Consider the following 17,748-nt stretch of genomic DNA (forward strand, 5'->3'; position numbering starts at 1 on the left):
ACCCTTTCCTCCTTAGCTCTTAAAGAAAAACAGGGACACTTTTCTCCAAAAAATTCTCCGTTGCAAAAAATATCATGAGATTAGTACGTGAATTTGTGACAAGTGTAAACCACTCTAAAATTGTGAATAGGTTTGGAAACAATTTCGCCCTCCTCTCCACTCCCACAGTCCTGAATCACCAGCCTGGCTCTCTCACTCATGACTTCCTGCTTGGTGAGTTGCAGGCGTGTTTTATCTCCATGACGACGCTCCCAGCCACGGGAGAGTCGGGTGCATGTCCGATTCATCTCCGAGTCTTCTCTAGCCCCTGTCAGAGGGGACATCATTAACGTCTGACAAATGATGAACGAATAACACCCGTAATAAGATCTGCTTCTCCTCTTCTCAGCACACCTAGTTAGCACCAGTGGATTTTAGATGGTGAATGAAAAAGAAACCCACAAGACCATAAAGAGAATCTAGAGAAAAATAAAGCAGTAAATCAGACCTCAACTTTAAAAAGAGAGAGAGAGATTACCAGTTGTTGTTATTATACTCTACTTGGAGTTCTACTCTCTTTCCCTCAGAGTCTGCCCACATATGAATAGGATGGGCCATGGTCCGGAGGGCAGCTGAGCAGCCAGGGAACACTGGTTTAAGCCTCCTTTCCTTGCAAGGAAAGGAGGACTGTAGAGACCCGCGTGCACAGCAAAGCCAATAATGTCCTTGGAAGACAGGCTGCAAATTCAATCCAAACCCCAATCCAAAGCATTCAAGGCTTTCCGTTGCTTCTCCACGGGCACCTGCAAACTTCCTAGCCATTCTCAATGCCTGGGACCTGCCCTCTTTAATCAGTCTTGCATGTAGCTGTGGGAATTATCATTCTCAGTTACCAAGTGTCTCGTATCCCTTCTTTTTCCAAGAACTTACAGTACATTCCTTTCATCCCTGCATCAAATACTTCTCCAGCCTAAACATCAAGACATCTTCACCCCCCTTTCATCTTTATCCCTCCCTTCCTCTTCATCTGCACTTGTATCCCTCTGCCCCTGTATTTTCCTGTAGATTGTTTCTCAGGCAAACAGATGGATAACACCTGCCCCTCTCAGCAACAACAGTGATGATGACATTTAGGGTGCACTTACTCTGGGCCAAGCACCGTGCTAATATTGCTGGTGGATTATTTTCCTTAATCCTCCCATCAGTAAAGAAACTGGGTCACAGAAGGGTGAAGTCATTTGCCCACAGCCATGGAGCTACTTAAGGTGGCGCTGGGCCCTGAAGCCAGGTGAGCCGAGCGCAGGATCTCAGGTTCACCTCCTCTCTACCCACCACCTTGACCTCACTGTCCTCAGACTTGAGCCAAGACCCCTTCCAGGAAATGTCTGATGGACTGATGACCCTGGCTACACTCTCAACATGCGTGTACACGTTGCTGGCTTGTGGCATGGAGCTGTCTTTAAGTCTTCCCCCGTCTGTGCCCCCACGCTCCGTCTGTCACTGAGTCTTGCTGCTTCATAGACCCTAAGGTCCATCCCCCCAGGGAACGAGTCCCCATCACTACCTCAGCACAGACCCTAAGAGCCAGGGTCTGCCACCATTCCTTCCTGCCAGAGAGCAGGAGGCTGCAAGTGGAGGGGACCGCATGGGACTGAAGGCCTGGCAGAACCCCAGGGCTGTGGGGAATGGGACAGGGAGGGTGGCTGCCCGTCCAAGACCACGTCAGACCTGGGATGGGGCTGGTGCCCTGGGGCAGGGCACACTCCATCTTGGGGATCAGATCTGGACACTGCCAGCCTATGCTGCTGTGGTGTGGCCAGATGAGCAGACACAGGCCCAGCCCTGGGGAGGTGAGGCCAGCTGGAAGGAGCAGGCAGCCAGAGTGCCCTTGGGGTAGCAGCAGAGTGTCGCTGGGGTGCAAGCGAAGCATGAAGGAGAAGGCAGGTAAGAAATCCCACCAGCAGAGCTTTGGGGAGGGAGCGTTTGCTCTTCAGATCCCCATGGAGTTCCAGGCATGCATGCTCTTGTGTAGACAGCCAGGAAAGGCCAATGCTGCCCCCTCTGGTTGCTGGTAGACGACTCAAGTTGGGGCTGGACGGCCCACCAATGATGTGCTCATGGGGATCTGCTAGGACCAGGCTGAGGTGGGCGATGAAGGCTGCTGCCGGCACCTCCCTCTGGCTTTGCTCATTTCCTTCCTGTCTGGCTCCCCCACCTGTGTGTTGCATCTTTTTAAACATCCTTCTCACCACCTGCAGACCTCTCTTCCCAGTGGGCTGTGTCATCTTGTCATTCATCAGCTCAAGAACCTAGAATTACTTCCAAGTCCTCTAAGACCAAATACAAACCTCTTATCATAGAATTCAGGGCCTTCCAAAATCAGACCCTTGGTCTCCAAAGCTACCTCATCACCTGCTCCTGGAGCCCAGGAGCCCTCCTCTTTCTGAAACTTCTTCATCATCTCCCAAGGCACACAGCAGTTGCTTCCACCTCTCTGATGCTGAGTGGAACAGCGAAAGAGCATGGGCTTTGCTTTGGCTACTTCCTGTGTGTCTTTGGGCAAGTCACTCAATGTCTCTTTGCTTCCAGTTGCTTGCCTATAAAAATCCTTCACAGGATGTTGTGAGAGCTAGAGCATCTGTGTACAAAGTGCTAGCCCTGGGGTAGGTGGTACTGATCCAGTAAGAGTCGATGAACAGTAGCCGTCACACTGTGCCCTTGGTGTTCCCTGCTCACGCGCCCTCCACCTCCTTTCTGACTAGCAGGCTTCTGCCTCCTTTTAGGCTCATCCCCAGTTGCACCTGTACCTGTAGCCTTTCCTGCACACCTGACCTGGGGGTGGGGGTGTAAGGAAAAGAAAAGCAATATTTGCCAAGTGCCTGCTGGGCACCAGACCCTGCAGGGGGCGTAGCGAGAACTGACAGTAGCAGCTAATACTATCTGGGGCCTCTTTGTGCCAGACCCCATCCCAAGCATGTCATGTGCATTAATTCATGTAAGCCCGATCAGTAACTCAGTTCTGTGGCTTAAGGTTCCTAAATGGCTTTCTGCTCTATCCAACCAGGATGGTTCCGTCTCCCCGGCCCTGTCTTATCTTTCCCATCCAGTGGCCTCCAAGACGCTGATGGGGAGATTTTATCAAGTAGTGATGTCCCTGCAGGGTAAAATGCAGAGTCCATTATGTGTCACTCGGACTGCTTCTGGTAGAGAACATTCTGAGGAAGGACACACCTTCACCTGCCCGGCCACCCCAGGTGCAGCCAGGCCCACCGGCTGCACTCAAGCTGGGCCCTGGGTTTTCATAAGGGCCTTCCCTCTGGAACAGCCTCCCCTCTGGCCTGCCTGGAAAACTCAAGCCTCTGACTAGCCCTCCTCCATTTGGGTCAAGGTCATTGTCCTTTCCTTCCTGTCCTCCAGGAGCCTCATCCACCCACTTATTGACTCTTTCGCAAATGTCTGCATCCTCAGAGGACCCTTCCCTGGGCTGGGAACCCGAAGGCCAGGGGCTGTATCCTGTTCATTTTTCTATTTCAGTGCTTGGCACAGAGCCTGGCACACAGTGGACCTTGGAGTTTGGGGATGAGGGAAGGGAGGGAAAAGATGGGGTGGAATGGGCATCGGACAGACAGAATGGTGGTGATGTGTTTCCAGCTGGTTCTCCCAGGGCAGGACAGCCACGAGCCTCCATCCAGCTCAGAAGAGGGGGCCATCCCTCGGCGGAGACCCCCAAGCATCCCCTGGAAACAGCTCCCAGAGAGCCCTGGCTGCCGCAGCCTCCCTGCAGACACCTGGGAGGAGCCAGTCTTTGGATTCCATCAACCTTCTTACGGGAAATTGCTAAATGTGTTTGGTGATTTTTTTTTTTTTTGACATTTTCCCTGTTCAGGAGCTTGTGATTTCAGATTAATCACATCCACGTACATTTAGACTGTCAGCTTGGAAGGGAAAATCTCAATTTTATTACTGCGTGATTTCATCCAAAGCTATTTTACCGAAAGGACGTCTACAATATGGTGCCAATCATGACAAAACATTTTACCACTGGGACCAAGCTCATGGTGGGGGGTTGTGGGGTCGGATGAAGAGCTGCCGGCAGGACCCAGTGGGCAGAGTCGCAGCAGCTTCAATCTCCTGGAGAGACCGGTGTGCCACCATCGCTGCTGTCTCCACCTCAGCAAAAGATCACATTCCTCTGTCCAGGTTTCCTTCTCTGTCCAGGTTTGCCCAGAGTTACTCCTGGGTGTGGCGGTTCCACTGACTAACTCCTGTCTTCCCCCGGCAGGTACCATGACCAGCAGGACGTAACTAGTAACTTTCTGGGTGCCATGTGGCTCATCTCTATCACATTCCTTTCCATTGGTTATGGGGATATGGTGCCCCACACATACTGTGGGAAAGGTGTCTGTCTCCTCACGGGCATCATGGTGAGTACCTGCCTCCGCCCATTACCCTTCCCCTCCCTCCGAATGCTGCCCGGAGCAGTGCCCTTGCTGTGAGCACAGAGGGGCCTCCCTTGTCCAGGCGTGGGGCCAGCAGGCCAGTATGCGTGTCCCTGCACGTAGGAAGGAAGGCGTGAAATCTGCATGGCTTCTCGCTTTTCCATTTCTTTTCTGAAGCTAGGAATAGGTCTTGGTTCCTGACGGCGAATGGCCAATTCACAGCCCCCCAGAAATGGACTGGCCCTCCACTCCCATCCACCACCCGACCGTCCAGTTTGCCCATGAGTGTCAGGGCTTGTGGTTAACTGTCCTCTTTCCTGTCCCCTGGGCCACACAGACCCTGGCACCACATCTGATAATGTTTAGCCAGAACTCAGGGAGGCAGGGACCAGGGAGAGGCCACTGAGCTGGCCGTGAGAGGCCTATGTCCTGGCCTGAGCTGGCCACTGGTTTGGTCCTGGTTTGATGATATGGCCCTGGGCCAGCTCTTGACTTCCCCAGACTTTGGCTTCCACATCCAAATGTGGCAGTGCTGGGTTCTGTGTACCTGCCCCCTCCCAGTGCTGGCGCCCGGCTGGCCCATGCCTCCATCCCCATCTCTCCCCAGGTGCCCAGAAGCTGTGCTGCGTCCTTTCAAGGTGTATTTCTCCCGCCCATCACCCTGCCACCCCCACCCCGACACACATGACTGTCACAGCAGAGTGTATGGGAGGGAGTCAGGATTCAGAGCGGAGTCTGAATTCCCACTGCTGGTCCTCACTGTGGACACTGGGCAGGACACTTAGCCTATTGGACCTCAGCATTCTCTAGTGCACAGTGTGGGTGGGAGGCCCGCCCCGCCCTCCTCACTAGCTGGTGATGAGGATGGATTGCAGTGCTTTATGTTAATATGCTCCGTTGGCAATGAGGAGCTGCTCTGGCCAATCAGTGCTGGCGAGTCCTCAGCATCCCCGCCCCCACTGCTCCTTCACTGGCCAGGTGATGAGGGCTCCTTTCCAACCAGGACAGGCAGCCCTGCTCCTCGACCTCCTTCCCCAGAGCACAGAGTGAACACACAGGGTCCTCTTTTCAGAAGAGGAAACAGGCTCAGAGAAGAGGCACGCACCTAAGCCCGAGGGTCCTCCTTGTCAGGGGTGGTGGCTGCCGCACTCCCACCCCACACAGCCTGGTGGCCTGCTGGGGCTGATCTGGGTGACAAGGCAGCCGGGCTGCTCAGAGCAGAGGAGGCCGGGGGTCAGAGGCCCGGGGCAGTGGGGCTGGTGAGCAGGAGGGGTCCAGGGCTGCGACATCACCTCTGGACACAGTCCTCTCCCCTTTTGACTGAAATCCAGAGCAGGCGCCCATTAGCAGGCAGTCCTCAGCAGCAGTTAATGACGAAAGGCTTAGCGCCGGGCGGGGATAAATCATGGGTAAGTGTAAGGCCTCAGAACAAATGCCTCCCCTCAGTCAGTAGGAGTCTGTCTGGCACAGCTCCAGCTGTCACCAGGAAACCAGGGAACCATTCTTCCTTCCAGAAAGGAATGAAATGCCACCCGAAGGCCAAAGCTTTCCTATCTCACAGCCGCTCCTGGGGCGCGAGCTTTGTACCTCAGAACCAGCTCTCAGCCAGGCCCCAGCCCAGAGCCGGGCTGCCAATAGGTGGATGGCCCTGCTGGGAGCCTCCGTTATTTTTAAATACCAGCCATTCTTCGTCTCAGCAAGGAGCTGTGCCCTATCCAAGGAGCGGGCCCATCTCCGCCACGTCCCTGCTTCCCGCCCTCCCGCCTCTCCCGGCTTCTACTCTGACACAGCCGGGCATGCGGACAGGACCCCGGGCCCCTCCCTGCCTTCTCCTTGGGGTGTGGCCTTCAGCACCCCTTTTGCTCCTAGGGCTACTGCAGCGCCTTGGAAGGGGATGTTTTTTCCTTGTAGAGAGAGGTGTGATCAAAGTGGCAAGAACTAACGGGTGAGGAGGAACCAATACCCACTTCCTATATTGAAAATACAGCACATGCCTTTCATCTTCTCCTTTTGCTCAAACCCTCCTGCATACATAGGTAGCTATCTACACACAGGGGCAGGAAGCTTTCCTCCGCTTGCTGGAGTGTTTTTACCCAAATTAAAGTCAGTTGCCTCCCCCTGGGGACAGCTGCAGTGAGGAGCCCTGGTGGCATTTTTCTAACAAACATGACTTTTCTAGCTGAGTCACTCCTTTTCAAGGGTTTCCCGTGGCTGAGAATCCCTTCCTCCCCTCCCCCCAGCCTCCCAACACTGTCTGTCTCCAGATTATTATTGCAAGTGCCTTGATTCAAGGTAGGGCTTCCTGTTTGGTTGCCATGGACACTGCACAGGCCAAGGCAAGGCCTGCTCGGGAAGGGGAAGGGAAAAGAAGGATTTGTGTGTGCGGGCTGTAAATAGTCTTAATCATTGTTTTCTCTTGGCAATCCCAGTAACGGTGTAATTATCAACCATTAAGCAGGGTATATAATTGTCTGAACAACTTGACATTGTTGGCACAGGCCTGGTGTGTCTGAGAGATTTCACCCACAAAGGCAGATATATCAAAGTCCAGCATCGTGCCGTAAAGAATTTTATGATGACACTTACAAGGCAGAGGGAAAGCTGACAGTATTCAATATCCACAATGGGCCTTTGAAGGCTTCTGGGTTCGGCAGGCATCTGGAAGACGTTTGGGGCCCCCAAGACTGCTTGGTAGGAAACCCATTTTAACAGAGCCGTCTTCTAAAGCAGGACTCACTCTGTGGACCCTTCACGAGTTGGGGACAAAGAGACAAGAGCTTCCAGGCTATCTGCTGGGGACACTGAGCTTTCCCCCAAGGCTTCATGAGAGATGCTTCTTTGAACTGTCAAAGGAAAAGGATGATGAAGTAAAAGGTAGCACGAATTGAGTCATTCCGGGAGGAGGGAAAAGGAGGGCTCAGCAAGACATCTGCTTAATGTCAGTTTTAGAAGATGAGCTTCTCCCTGGAACACCTTGGTTTCAAACCAGTTGATGTTATTTTAGTGGTTACATGGAATCTGCTGCAGAAACAGAATCCAACTGTAAATCCTCCAGGCTTCCCTCCTCCATTTGTCACTTTCATTTATGTTTTATTTTATTTCATGCTTCTTTAGTTAAGAACACCTCATACTTTTCCCCTTGGGACACTTGTTTTTCAAGATTCTAAGGTTTTCCAGCTGGAAAATGTCTCTTGGAAACAAGAAGGAGGAGGACCGGTGTGGAGGAGACCGGGTCTCTGATTAGGGTCCAAATCTATAGATGAGTTCGGTGTGTTCACACCACGCCAGCCACTCCTTTCTCTGTTCCCTCCTGTGCTCCTGCTCGTCGTGTACCTTGGAAAGTGTGACCTCGTTAGAGGTGGACCCTCTCCCCTCCCGTCACCGTCCCATGGAAATCGCATTGGACAGAGAAGACCCAGGGAATCCAGTTGGTGTCAACTGTGATTCAGGACTTGGCACGACTGAAGGCAGAAGTCTGAGTCATGGATTTGCTCCACCATCTGACCCCATGGAAGTCGTACCAGCAGCTGCTTCCTCTCTTCTGTCCCACTCTGTCCCCTCCTCACACGCCCCCTCTGCCCACCAGCCGTTTCTGAGATTCCACACGAGGACAGCGAGGACAGCATGAGCTCTCACACCCTCAGACCAGCCAAGTCCTTGGCAACTTGTCTTTTCAAACCAGCCCGCATCACTGCCACACCACACAAGCATTCCCAAACGGCTAACGTGCTGCTGTCAGACTGTAAGCTCATCTAAGTAACAGGGCCCGTCATCCCCAAAGGGGCGCAGGTGATCGCGACACCACTTAAAGGTGGACGCCGTGGGAGGAAGGGGCTTCCATGGTACTTCTTTCTTTCCTCTCCTGAGCCGAAGTCCACCATTCACTTCTGACTCAAGGCTCAGGTGGCTCCTTGTTTTTCCTGACTTCCTCTCAATCCCATCAGCCCATCCTTTTTTCCTATTCCCGCACTTCCTCCTGTCCTCTTTCCCTGTCTGTCTCATACTGTTAAGGGGGCATTACAACTTGTTCCCTGTCTCAGTCTCCGCTCTGGCTCTCTCTCTGCATCTCCCCTCTTCCTTTCCCTCCCTTCCCTTCCTCCATCTCCCCCCCTCCACCCTCTCTCTCTCTCTCTCTCACACACACACACACACACACACACACACACAGCGGAGAGGACCAGTCTGGATTTCAGCACCTGCCCACTTTCGGAAGGTTGCTAACGTCTGACCCCATCGTTAACAAGGTTACCTCTTAATGGAAACGACCAGATTAGGCTTCATTATTGGCTACTTCCCTAATCAATCCAGAGGACCGGTTTTCTAAAAGAAAAATCAAGTTGAAAGTATCCACTGCTCTCTATTCAACTTAGAATTAGGGGTTAAGAACCAAGCATTCTTCAGAGGAACATCCGTGATAAAGGAGTCTTGACATCTTTAAGTTGAAAGAAACTAGGAAATGTCTTCAAGCCCACCCTCCTGCCTCCCTGCAGAAGTGTGTCTGAATCATGAGAGACAGACGGTTCCTCAGGTAAAACACGCTAGCTTCCCATTGGAGTCCACCTGCTTTCAGTGGGCTAGGTTGAGAGCCATGGTAAGAACCACAGAGCAATCCATCTAGACCCTGGGAATTCTGGATTGTGGATGGTTGATTGTTTTAATGAGACTCCCCCAGTGGCGTGCTGAGCAGGGAGACTCCTTCATGCTGATCCTGCCCACCCTCCCAGCTCTCGGGGTGATTTAAGTAGTTTCCCTGGACCCAGGGAGGTGAGGGAGGCTGGAGCCTGGGAAGAACCCTCTCCATCTGATGCTCCATTTCTCACACTATGACATATCCCTCTTTTGGGGCTCTCAGCCCAGAGTACTTCTGGAACTCCATACAAAAGAGAAGGAATATACTCGGTCTGGTTGAGGGGAAATGGAACACACATCTTCCCTCTAGAACAGCTTCTTTTTAAGTTATTTTTTGCTTTTGGAGGCCTGGCTAAACTGATGACACCTACAGACCAGGCTGTCCAACTGCCCGAACACATCCTTTGAAAACTGGGCACAGAGTCTCTGGCAGGTCACAGGTGCCAAGAAAACAGGGCCGTCCCTGAACAAGAAAGGAAACTGAGGTCAGAAAAGGAAAGTTCACACGGACTCTGTCCTTTTCAGCTTGTTGTGCTGGAAATGGGTGGCTGACCAAGTGACGAAATGTACCAAGAAACACGAGGTTGTTTTCATGGGAAGCCTTGTGAAAAGCTAGGGGAGAGCATTGCCAGCTTCGGTCATGCCAAAACCCCGTGCCGGCCAGCCTCTGCCAACCTGTGGAAAAGGAAAGAATGAGATGATGGAGGAGAGAGCAGGGGGTTGATTTGCCATATGCATTCCTGCCGACGCTGGTACAGGCTACAGTACCTTTCAAAACATCCTTTACTGTTTCCCACACACGCTGTTAGACCTGGTGAGCCCCAAACATTATGGATGGATTCCTTCAACCCTGGGACCTCAATTGCTAAACTGAGCTCTGTGGCAACTGGAATTACTGTTTGGCATCTCGAGGATCAAAGCACTGACTTCTCTGATTGCATCGTCTCCCTCCATGAGTGGAGGTCAGGGCAGCCCAGGGGCCCGTGTGCAAGAAGAGCACGCTGGGGAGGGCATGCTCTGGTCCAAGGACCGGGGCGGGGGCTTGGCTCATGTCTGCTGCCTGCAGAAGAATCAGGGACAAGTGGATTTCTCTCACTGCCCCTCACTGTAGCATTCCCTCCACTGCCATCTCCCCTACACCCCACCCCCTCACAGCCCAAGCACAAGCTGGTCAGTGAAGAGGACTTGAAAGTCCTTCAGGAGAATATTGGGATGAGCCTCTTTCTGCTCATTTCTCAGCACCCAGAAGATTAGGGGAGAGAGAGTGCTGTGTAACCTGCTTCTTTTACTCCGCCTCCCCCCCCCCCCCCGACCCATCCGCTAGAACCGACCTACCTGAGCAGAATAGGAATGCTGCTCTGGAAAATACTGGGGGCCTTCTGCTTGTTCCCTTAAAGCACTGGTTTGAGGCAGGCGTGGTGTTGTCTTTAAAATCTCTGCAAGATGGTGACTTCCTGAGCCTCCTGGTGAAAGCAGGAAGAAACTGATTTCTTGTGCTGAGTCATAGCCTAGACTTCCAGGTAAAAAGGCCCAGCCGAGCAACAAGCAGACTCCTGCCGACCAGTGTTCCACTGGGAAGCAGACTTAGGGGCAAATGTTTTGCCTCTTCATTAAATTGTTTTCAGGAAAACTCTTTACAACCAGCAGGTGTTCCATCCATACTGCATGGCTTTCTTTCCTCCTGGCCCCCTGCTCGGGAGCTGGCAGCGGGGCTGGGATGTGCATGAGGGAGAGCGGGGCATGCGTGTGCCGGACCTTCCTTCTTCCGTGCACAGCCTGGCAGGTGACCAAGGGATATCTGTTGTTTTACATTCCCCCCAAGCCGCAGCCCCCTCCAGTATCCTGCCCCCATCAGAAGTGGCCTGTTCTGTAGTGACTCAGTCTCCCGGACACAGCTCCGCAGCTAAGCCAAGGGCACGGCAGGCCACTGTGCGGGGCCGGGAATCAGGGCCCCGATGGGTTTTGTGGCGTGGCCTTGACCAGCCAGCGAGCTCAGGTCCCCACTCCGCTCCCGGGAACCCCACGGCAGGCGCGGGGCACATCGAGCCTTCCGCCTGAGCCCTGCCTCTTAATGACATGCTCTCTCCTCTGGCCCTCTTGCTGTCCCCCCACAGGGTGCAGGCTGCACTGCCCTCGTGGTGGCCGTGGTGGCCCGAAAGCTGGAACTCACCAAAGCGGAGAAGCACGTTCACAACTTCATGATGGACACTCAGCTCACCAAACGGGTAAAACTCCACTGCCCATGGTTTACGGGGGGACATGAGCCCACATGGGAGGCGGTCAGAAAGCAGCTATGACAGGTCAGGAGGGCTGAGGGAGCCCCGGACACATGCACACAGCTGGCACAAAACGGTCACAGTCTCCCGACGCCCAGGCTCCTGTCTGCTCCTAAATTACCATGTGTGGTTCAGGCAACCAAATAATTTTCCTGATAATGAAATCTATAGCATACAATGAAGTACCCCACCCCCTTGCCGAACGGTGCCGAGTAAATCACCCAGCATGAGGCGTTTCTGTTTATGCTCAAATATTTTCATGATTCTCATTAGGAGGAGCAGTAGAAAGTCTTAAAAAACTATATTGGAAATGTTATTTAAGTCTAGTCCTTAAAAAAAAAAATCATTACAGATGATCACTCCTAAATAATGTCCCTCCAAATGTCATCAACCAATTTTCCCCTTTCAGGTTTTCCAAATAATATTTCTCCCTGTACCCTGATGAAGGTGTTAAGGAGGGTGAAAAACTGAATATAAGCAGGACTGGGGAGATCGTTTAGCTGCAAAAAGTCTGACTTCCCACTGAATTGTCAGAGAAGAAAAGGCCCATTTAGAAGAGACAGCAATGCGCCTTCCAGGATAACAGTGGGCCAAATGAGCGAGGCAGGAGCTGTTTATTTAATGACAGCTTTTATGGAAAATTCTTTAGAGCTGCAGGCTGAACGAGGGTCAATAATATGAGTTCCTGCAAAACTCTCCTCTTTCCAAAATGAGAGAGAAGCGGGACCCTGTACTGGGGTCGTGGCCGCCAGAGCAAATCTTCCTCATTTAGGACTAAAGTGGGTTAGGAGACCTACGAGCAACCACATTTTGATTGGGGTTTTTGAAAGCTGGAGAAAACGTCAGTGATGAATGTTGCGGTGCAGTAAAAATATGTCGGAAATGGAGACAAAGGCAGGAAGGGAGAAGAAAAGAAGGAGGGAGTGTGACAGGGTGTGAGCTCAGAGGGAGGCCAAGGGGGATGGAGAAGCTGCCAAGGCCTCTCCAGTTTCTCTGCAGAATTATTTATGGTGCTTGATTGTTTGGTCTTTGATTACATGTACTGGGCTCTTTAAAGAGCCTCCACAGATGTTGGCAAGAAAGGATGCAGGCCAATACGCTTCTGTTGTTGACATACAGATGGTTGTATACGGTACATCGTGACCCTGCGCTGTCCAATGTACCAAAGCAAATGTGACTTGTAGTGTCAAGACGGCAGGGTTGACGACTGTGCCCATGGGTGAGCCAGCCAGGTTCACCCCAAACCCTGTAACCCAGCTGCTTTCCCTCAGCCCCCTGATATGCATGCTCAGGTTGGAGCAAATTTACCAAAGTTGGTGGAACCTAAATGCAAATATATTTGCATCTATTCTCCCAGAATAATTTAGTGCAGGAGTCAGGAGCAAGGGAGTTTGCCCTCCAAAATCTGCTCAGAAGCTCTTTCTTAGAGCAGAGATATCAATGGTCTCTGTTTATTCTGGTTTGCGTTTTGCAACCAAGGATATGCTTTGTATTTCATGTTATTCCTTTGTCCTCTCCATTTTTCACTCCATGAATCAGACACTAGAGGAAAATAAAGCCGAGGAAAGCCAGCTCCCTATGACAGGAAAATAAACAATTTCCCTGCACTATAATTGTAGAAGGAGATGAGAATGTGGTTGCTAATTTCAATCTTTCAAAAAATAATTCTCTAAAATCCTCCTCAGGTCCGCTTACTTTTTGAAAAGTAGGATGAAAAATCAAACCAACAAATATTTATTGTGCATCCGTGAGTACAAGTCACCTTTTTAATCAAATAACATCTCCCTTTTCCAAGAACACTTAAATCTGTTGAAATGTCCCTTTAATGTCTCGTATCTTTTCCCAAAAAAACAAACAACACAAAAGAGATGGTTCTTACAGAGAAAGGATTCTCAAAGCTTGCAGGGCTGGGACTTTGAAAGGTTCTTTTCCATAACCTTCATTGAAAGGCGCAGTGCTGGGCCTGCTCTGGCTTCAGCTCCCTTTGACCTGGCCTCAGAGAAGCCCACCCTTCTTCCCCTGGTGCTGCCTCATCCATCCTGTGTCCTCTCCAAAAGGCCCAGTGTGTCCAGCTGGGGCGTCTCATGGGTCAAACTGACGCTAAGCTCAGTCTATTCATCTCAGTGAATTCACAGAGGAAGAGCCAATCGTGGGAGGCGCTGATTGTGGCATAATTGCAAACCTCTCAGGAGTGGGCAATTAGCAGATTTAACAGATAAAAGCCATCTCTTACAAGTACATGTGACCTTAATTCTTCAAACATCTAAGCCAAAAAACAGAAAAGAGGAATTGTAACCTATTAATCACAAAAATACTCAAGTTGTTCTAGTGTTTATTCATTCTGCCTGCCTTGACATAAAGGTTTCAGTCCAGCCTTTACCATTAGAGCCCCACCATTTTTATTTATTTGCCAGGGAGGCAGGGGTAGGGGTGGGGCAGAAGTCTGGTCACACAGGGTCAGGACTCAGTTTCTGCTTTTCCTGAATCACATGGCTTTTCTTCTTTCTCTTGTATAACTTGTCAACCCTGGTGGCAACATCATCTGTGCACTTAATGTGATCAGATCTTCCCACACTGACTTTGCAGTGTTACTGCCGTTGTTAATCTAGAATTACAATTTATTGCAAACCTCTAGGCTACTAGATAACATATACGTAGATGACACACAGAAAGACTATAAAAAAGATCCTATCTTTTCTCCCACTCAATGCTACACATCCCCATCTCTCCACTCTATGTGACTAAACATACCTATCACAGGGATCCCCTGCTGGATGCCGTACCTGGTGTTCTGGGGACACCAAGATGGGTAAGAGATGGTCTCTGCCCTCAGAGAGCACCTCTCCTTTCTAAAGGACAAGGCAGCTGCCCATGGACACACTTGGCTTCAACGGCACTACGGACAGATGTTCTGTTTGCCATACCTACTCTCCCTGTCAAACCTTCAGGCACTACCATGGTGTGTGTGTGTGCCCCTGGCTAAGGACCATGTCTCATCCTTGCCATGATGGGCTCTTGCCTCAAATATTTCATCCAAGCACCTTGCCCCATGAAGTCAATGAGTGAGACCAAAACCAAACCATGTCTCCCCCATGTGAGTGCCTTCTCCTGACTTCCCTGGTCACCTGATGGCATCACCATCCTTCCAGTCTCCAGGCTTGACATCTTAGCAGCATCTCCAACTCCTCTCTGCCCTGGTCCCCACAGGGGGATGAGCAGCTTCAGAGTCTGATTTGACCTGGCCATGGCTGTTCATGCATGCCAGCCTCTCCAGGCCCTCTGCCCCACCATCCTTCAAGCCACCATCTCAGTCTTGCACCCCCATCACAGTTGCCTGCTACCTCCTCATCTTTCTTGGGCCTCCCTTACCTGAGTCATCCTGTACTTTGCTTCCTTGTGAATCTCTTCAGACTCTAAGACTTAACTCTGAACATATCACCATCCTGCTCAAAAACTTTTAGTAACCCCCCAGGACTCATCAGTGCTAAAGAAAACTTTTTTTTTTTTGGTCGGCTGACATCTTTATTGCTCTGGGAAGGGAGTGCTCAGGAGCTCTTGGTGGGGTGGGTCTGCTTCCCCTTCACCATCACAGGCTTCTGGCTGTGCAGGATGGAGCTGGCTCTGCGGATGGCGGCCATGCGCAGATCTCGGCGGTACTTTTCTCTCGGATCATGTGACGGACGCTGCTGAGGGTGGCCCTTGCGTTTTTGTTGATGGTGGTCCGAACATAGGAAGTGGCTGGCTTTCGCTGGCTGGATCTCCGTTTCATCACCACCATGACACCTTTGCCATCGGCCGCCGGCCCCACGCCCACTGTCTTGCAGTGACTCCGCCCACTGTAGCGGGAGGCGTTGTGGGCCTTCACGTTATTGGTTCGGTGCTGTACGTCTGCTTGCTCCTCTTGATCAAGACGCTGAAGCAGTTCCGCACGACCATCATTGCAGATGCGCGGACATGGCGGCAGCTCCTATCTTTCCGGTGGCCGGAGACAGAAAGAGTAAAGAAAACTTTAATTATGAACATGTGTCAAAGTTTTATCACAACCCTGCTGGGAAAAAAACCTTTTTTTCCCCAGCAAGTTAATTCAAAGATTTACTCACAGAAGAGGTCTTTTATAGGAAAAGACAAGGGTAGTCATTGTTATACAGGGTGCAGAAGGTCTGGATAAAGGACACTAGACCCCTGACTGACGCCTGGTTGGACCTGTGAGTGGATTCCCAGAACCCATCTTAATTTTATAAAAATTTATCAGATAATCAGTCAAGCAGTTATCAGGAACGCTAATTCTCCCCAGAAGGGGATTATAAATTATATCGCCCACGGAAGTTCTGTCCTAGGCAGAGTGGGTATAGTTTGTCTTTGACAATAGCCATAGCAACATTGAGCTTTTGATCTGGAAGGATTCTTAAGGATGAGCCTCTTCAGGCCCAGCGATGGGCAAGGGCGGGCCCCCAGCCATATGCAGTGAGCTGGGTCCCAGCCAGGGCTGCCGTTTGTTCTCAGGTTGCCAGGTAGCTCTCCTGCCATAACCCAGTGGGTTTTCCAGAACAGTCAGTTCCCTGGAACTCAGAATAGTGGTTAGGGTCCCAGGCCTGCTGGAGAGAAAGGCCAGTTTACCTCCAAACAAGCTGAGCATCATGTTAATAGCATGATGGAATTAGCTGTGATTCATTACTGTGTTGCTTTGGGGAAAGAGCTACAAATGCCAGCTCTGAACCACAGGAGGACATCCCTCCCCGCTCCCTGCCCCAGTGTCCTGCCAGCCACAGCGGTGCAGCCCCCATTTCTAAGTGTTTGGTGAAGGCTTCCGGGTGAAGCGGGTGAGAAGCCTGAGAATGGGCTCTGGGATCGGACAGATGAGGGAAGGAGAGAGGATATAAGCAGGGAGTCTGAAGAGATGACAGCCACAGGGGCCAACGGGGAGTCTGTGGGGATGAGGGTGGGGAAGACGGGCGGGCCCTGGGTGTAAGGGACACCTGCAGTCCAGTGTCTGAAGGTGGGGCTGGCCTGAGGGTTCTCGGATTGCGATTTTCTCATCCCTTTAGCTTTATTAATCTGAATTCAAACTCTGGAACTTCTTGAAGTTATTTAAGTCGCACCCACCTGCCAGGCTTGATCGGCCCCCTCTTCTTTCCTTCCTGCCCCCTCTCCAGCCTCCAGGTCGAAAACTCTTTCCCTGGGAAGAATTCCTGGCAAAAGCGTGGACATGCTAATATTTCTTCCCTGGGGGGTCCCCACCAGTGGGGGTCCTGGAATTGCTCTCCCAGGGCATGGGTGGGGGACGAGAAGCGTGCCTCTCATCCTGCCCAGCATGTTCCTCTGCAACAGCTCCCCGTAGTACCGAGAGGCAGGCTACCCTGGCAGAGAGGTGGCCAGAGCAAGTGGTTGACATGGATAATATGGCCAAGAGCTCAAGGGCAGACATATGTGTTCTGGTTTATGTTTTCTTTTGCTGGAGGTGGGGGAAGAAGCTGACATCTGCTGGGGGGAAAAACAGCAATAAAGCTGCCGCGTACAGAGGGGCAGGTGCAGCCCGGCTCTGTGCTGAGTGCTTTAGTGCATCCTTGTTCCATCAGCCGCAGTCCCATTTCACAGACCAGGAGCACTGGCATCGCTGTAGCACCTGCTGCGCTGCCGTGTCTCTGAAGCACTTACCACCTGATATTGCATCACTAAGTGCGTGCCGGCTCCACAAGATTAGAAGCTCCAGAGGGAAGGCACGCTGTTGGTTTGTGTGTCCCTTTAGTCTTACTGCCGAGAACAGTGTTTGCCCCATCGTGGGGGCTCAGTAAGTGTTTTTGGAAAGAAGGAATCAAAAAAATTGAGTCTCTGAGAGGTTCCATAACTGGTCCAAGGCAGAGATGATAATTCATCCGCTTGTGAGGTTTTTCTGAGGGCTGATGGAAGAGTGTAAACATGAAGTGTTTGGCACAGAGCCTGGCACACAGTAAGCACTCCATGAATGTTAGCTGTCAGTATGATTTGCAAGATCTTTGTTGGATGACTTTCCTGCCCAGGCCCATTCATCTTAGGGCCCACTCTGAAGTACACAGGTGACTGAGCCCATTCTCTGGCCCCCATCAGAGTGAAAGCATACAATTTTTTGGTAGAGAATGAATGGACCCTCAGAAAACAATCAGCTTATGGGTTTGGGGGATGAAACAGCCAGCCTTCCTCGCACAAATGGCCTTCCTCTAACCACCCCTGAGCCTATAGATCATGGCCAACTTTACCCAGTTCTTCTCAGTTCCCTGACCCATCCCACTGCCAACCTCAACCCCCGAGAGCATCTCTGGGCCCTGGTGCCCCTGCCCACCAGGAGAGCTCAGAGGGTACCCAAGTCCCCATCAGGGAACTGTGCTTGGGAGCCCCACAGAAGCTCAGTGGCTCCCAGAAGGGGCACACGACCTCCACCTCTTCCCGCC

The 17,748-nt window shown here is 51.6% G+C and overlaps 1 protein-coding gene and 1 pseudogene across 5 annotated transcripts in view; one reads left to right on the top strand and one right to left on the bottom strand.

Moving 5' to 3' along the window:
- KCNN3 (potassium calcium-activated channel subfamily N member 3) overlaps positions 1-17,748 on the top strand; it is a 150,687-nt gene that overhangs the window by 117,849 nt on the left and 15,090 nt on the right. For all 5 annotated transcript variants that reach the window (XM_032464153.1, XM_006177228.2, XM_014552866.2 and 2 more), the window contains exons 4-5: positions 4,262-4,403; positions 11,162-11,272. In XM_032464153.1, coding sequence (XP_032320044.1) covers positions 4,262-4,403; positions 11,162-11,272 — 253 coding nt within the window. The remainder of the gene's footprint in view (positions 1-4,261; positions 4,404-11,161; positions 11,273-17,748) is intronic.
- Positions 543-15,279, bottom strand: LOC102523211 (annotated as a pseudogene).

This window comes from Camelus ferus, chromosome 21 (genome assembly GCF_009834535.1).
Source record: "Camelus ferus isolate YT-003-E chromosome 21, BCGSAC_Cfer_1.0, whole genome shotgun sequence".
Taxonomy (NCBI): Eukaryota; Metazoa; Chordata; class Mammalia; order Artiodactyla; family Camelidae; genus Camelus; species Camelus ferus.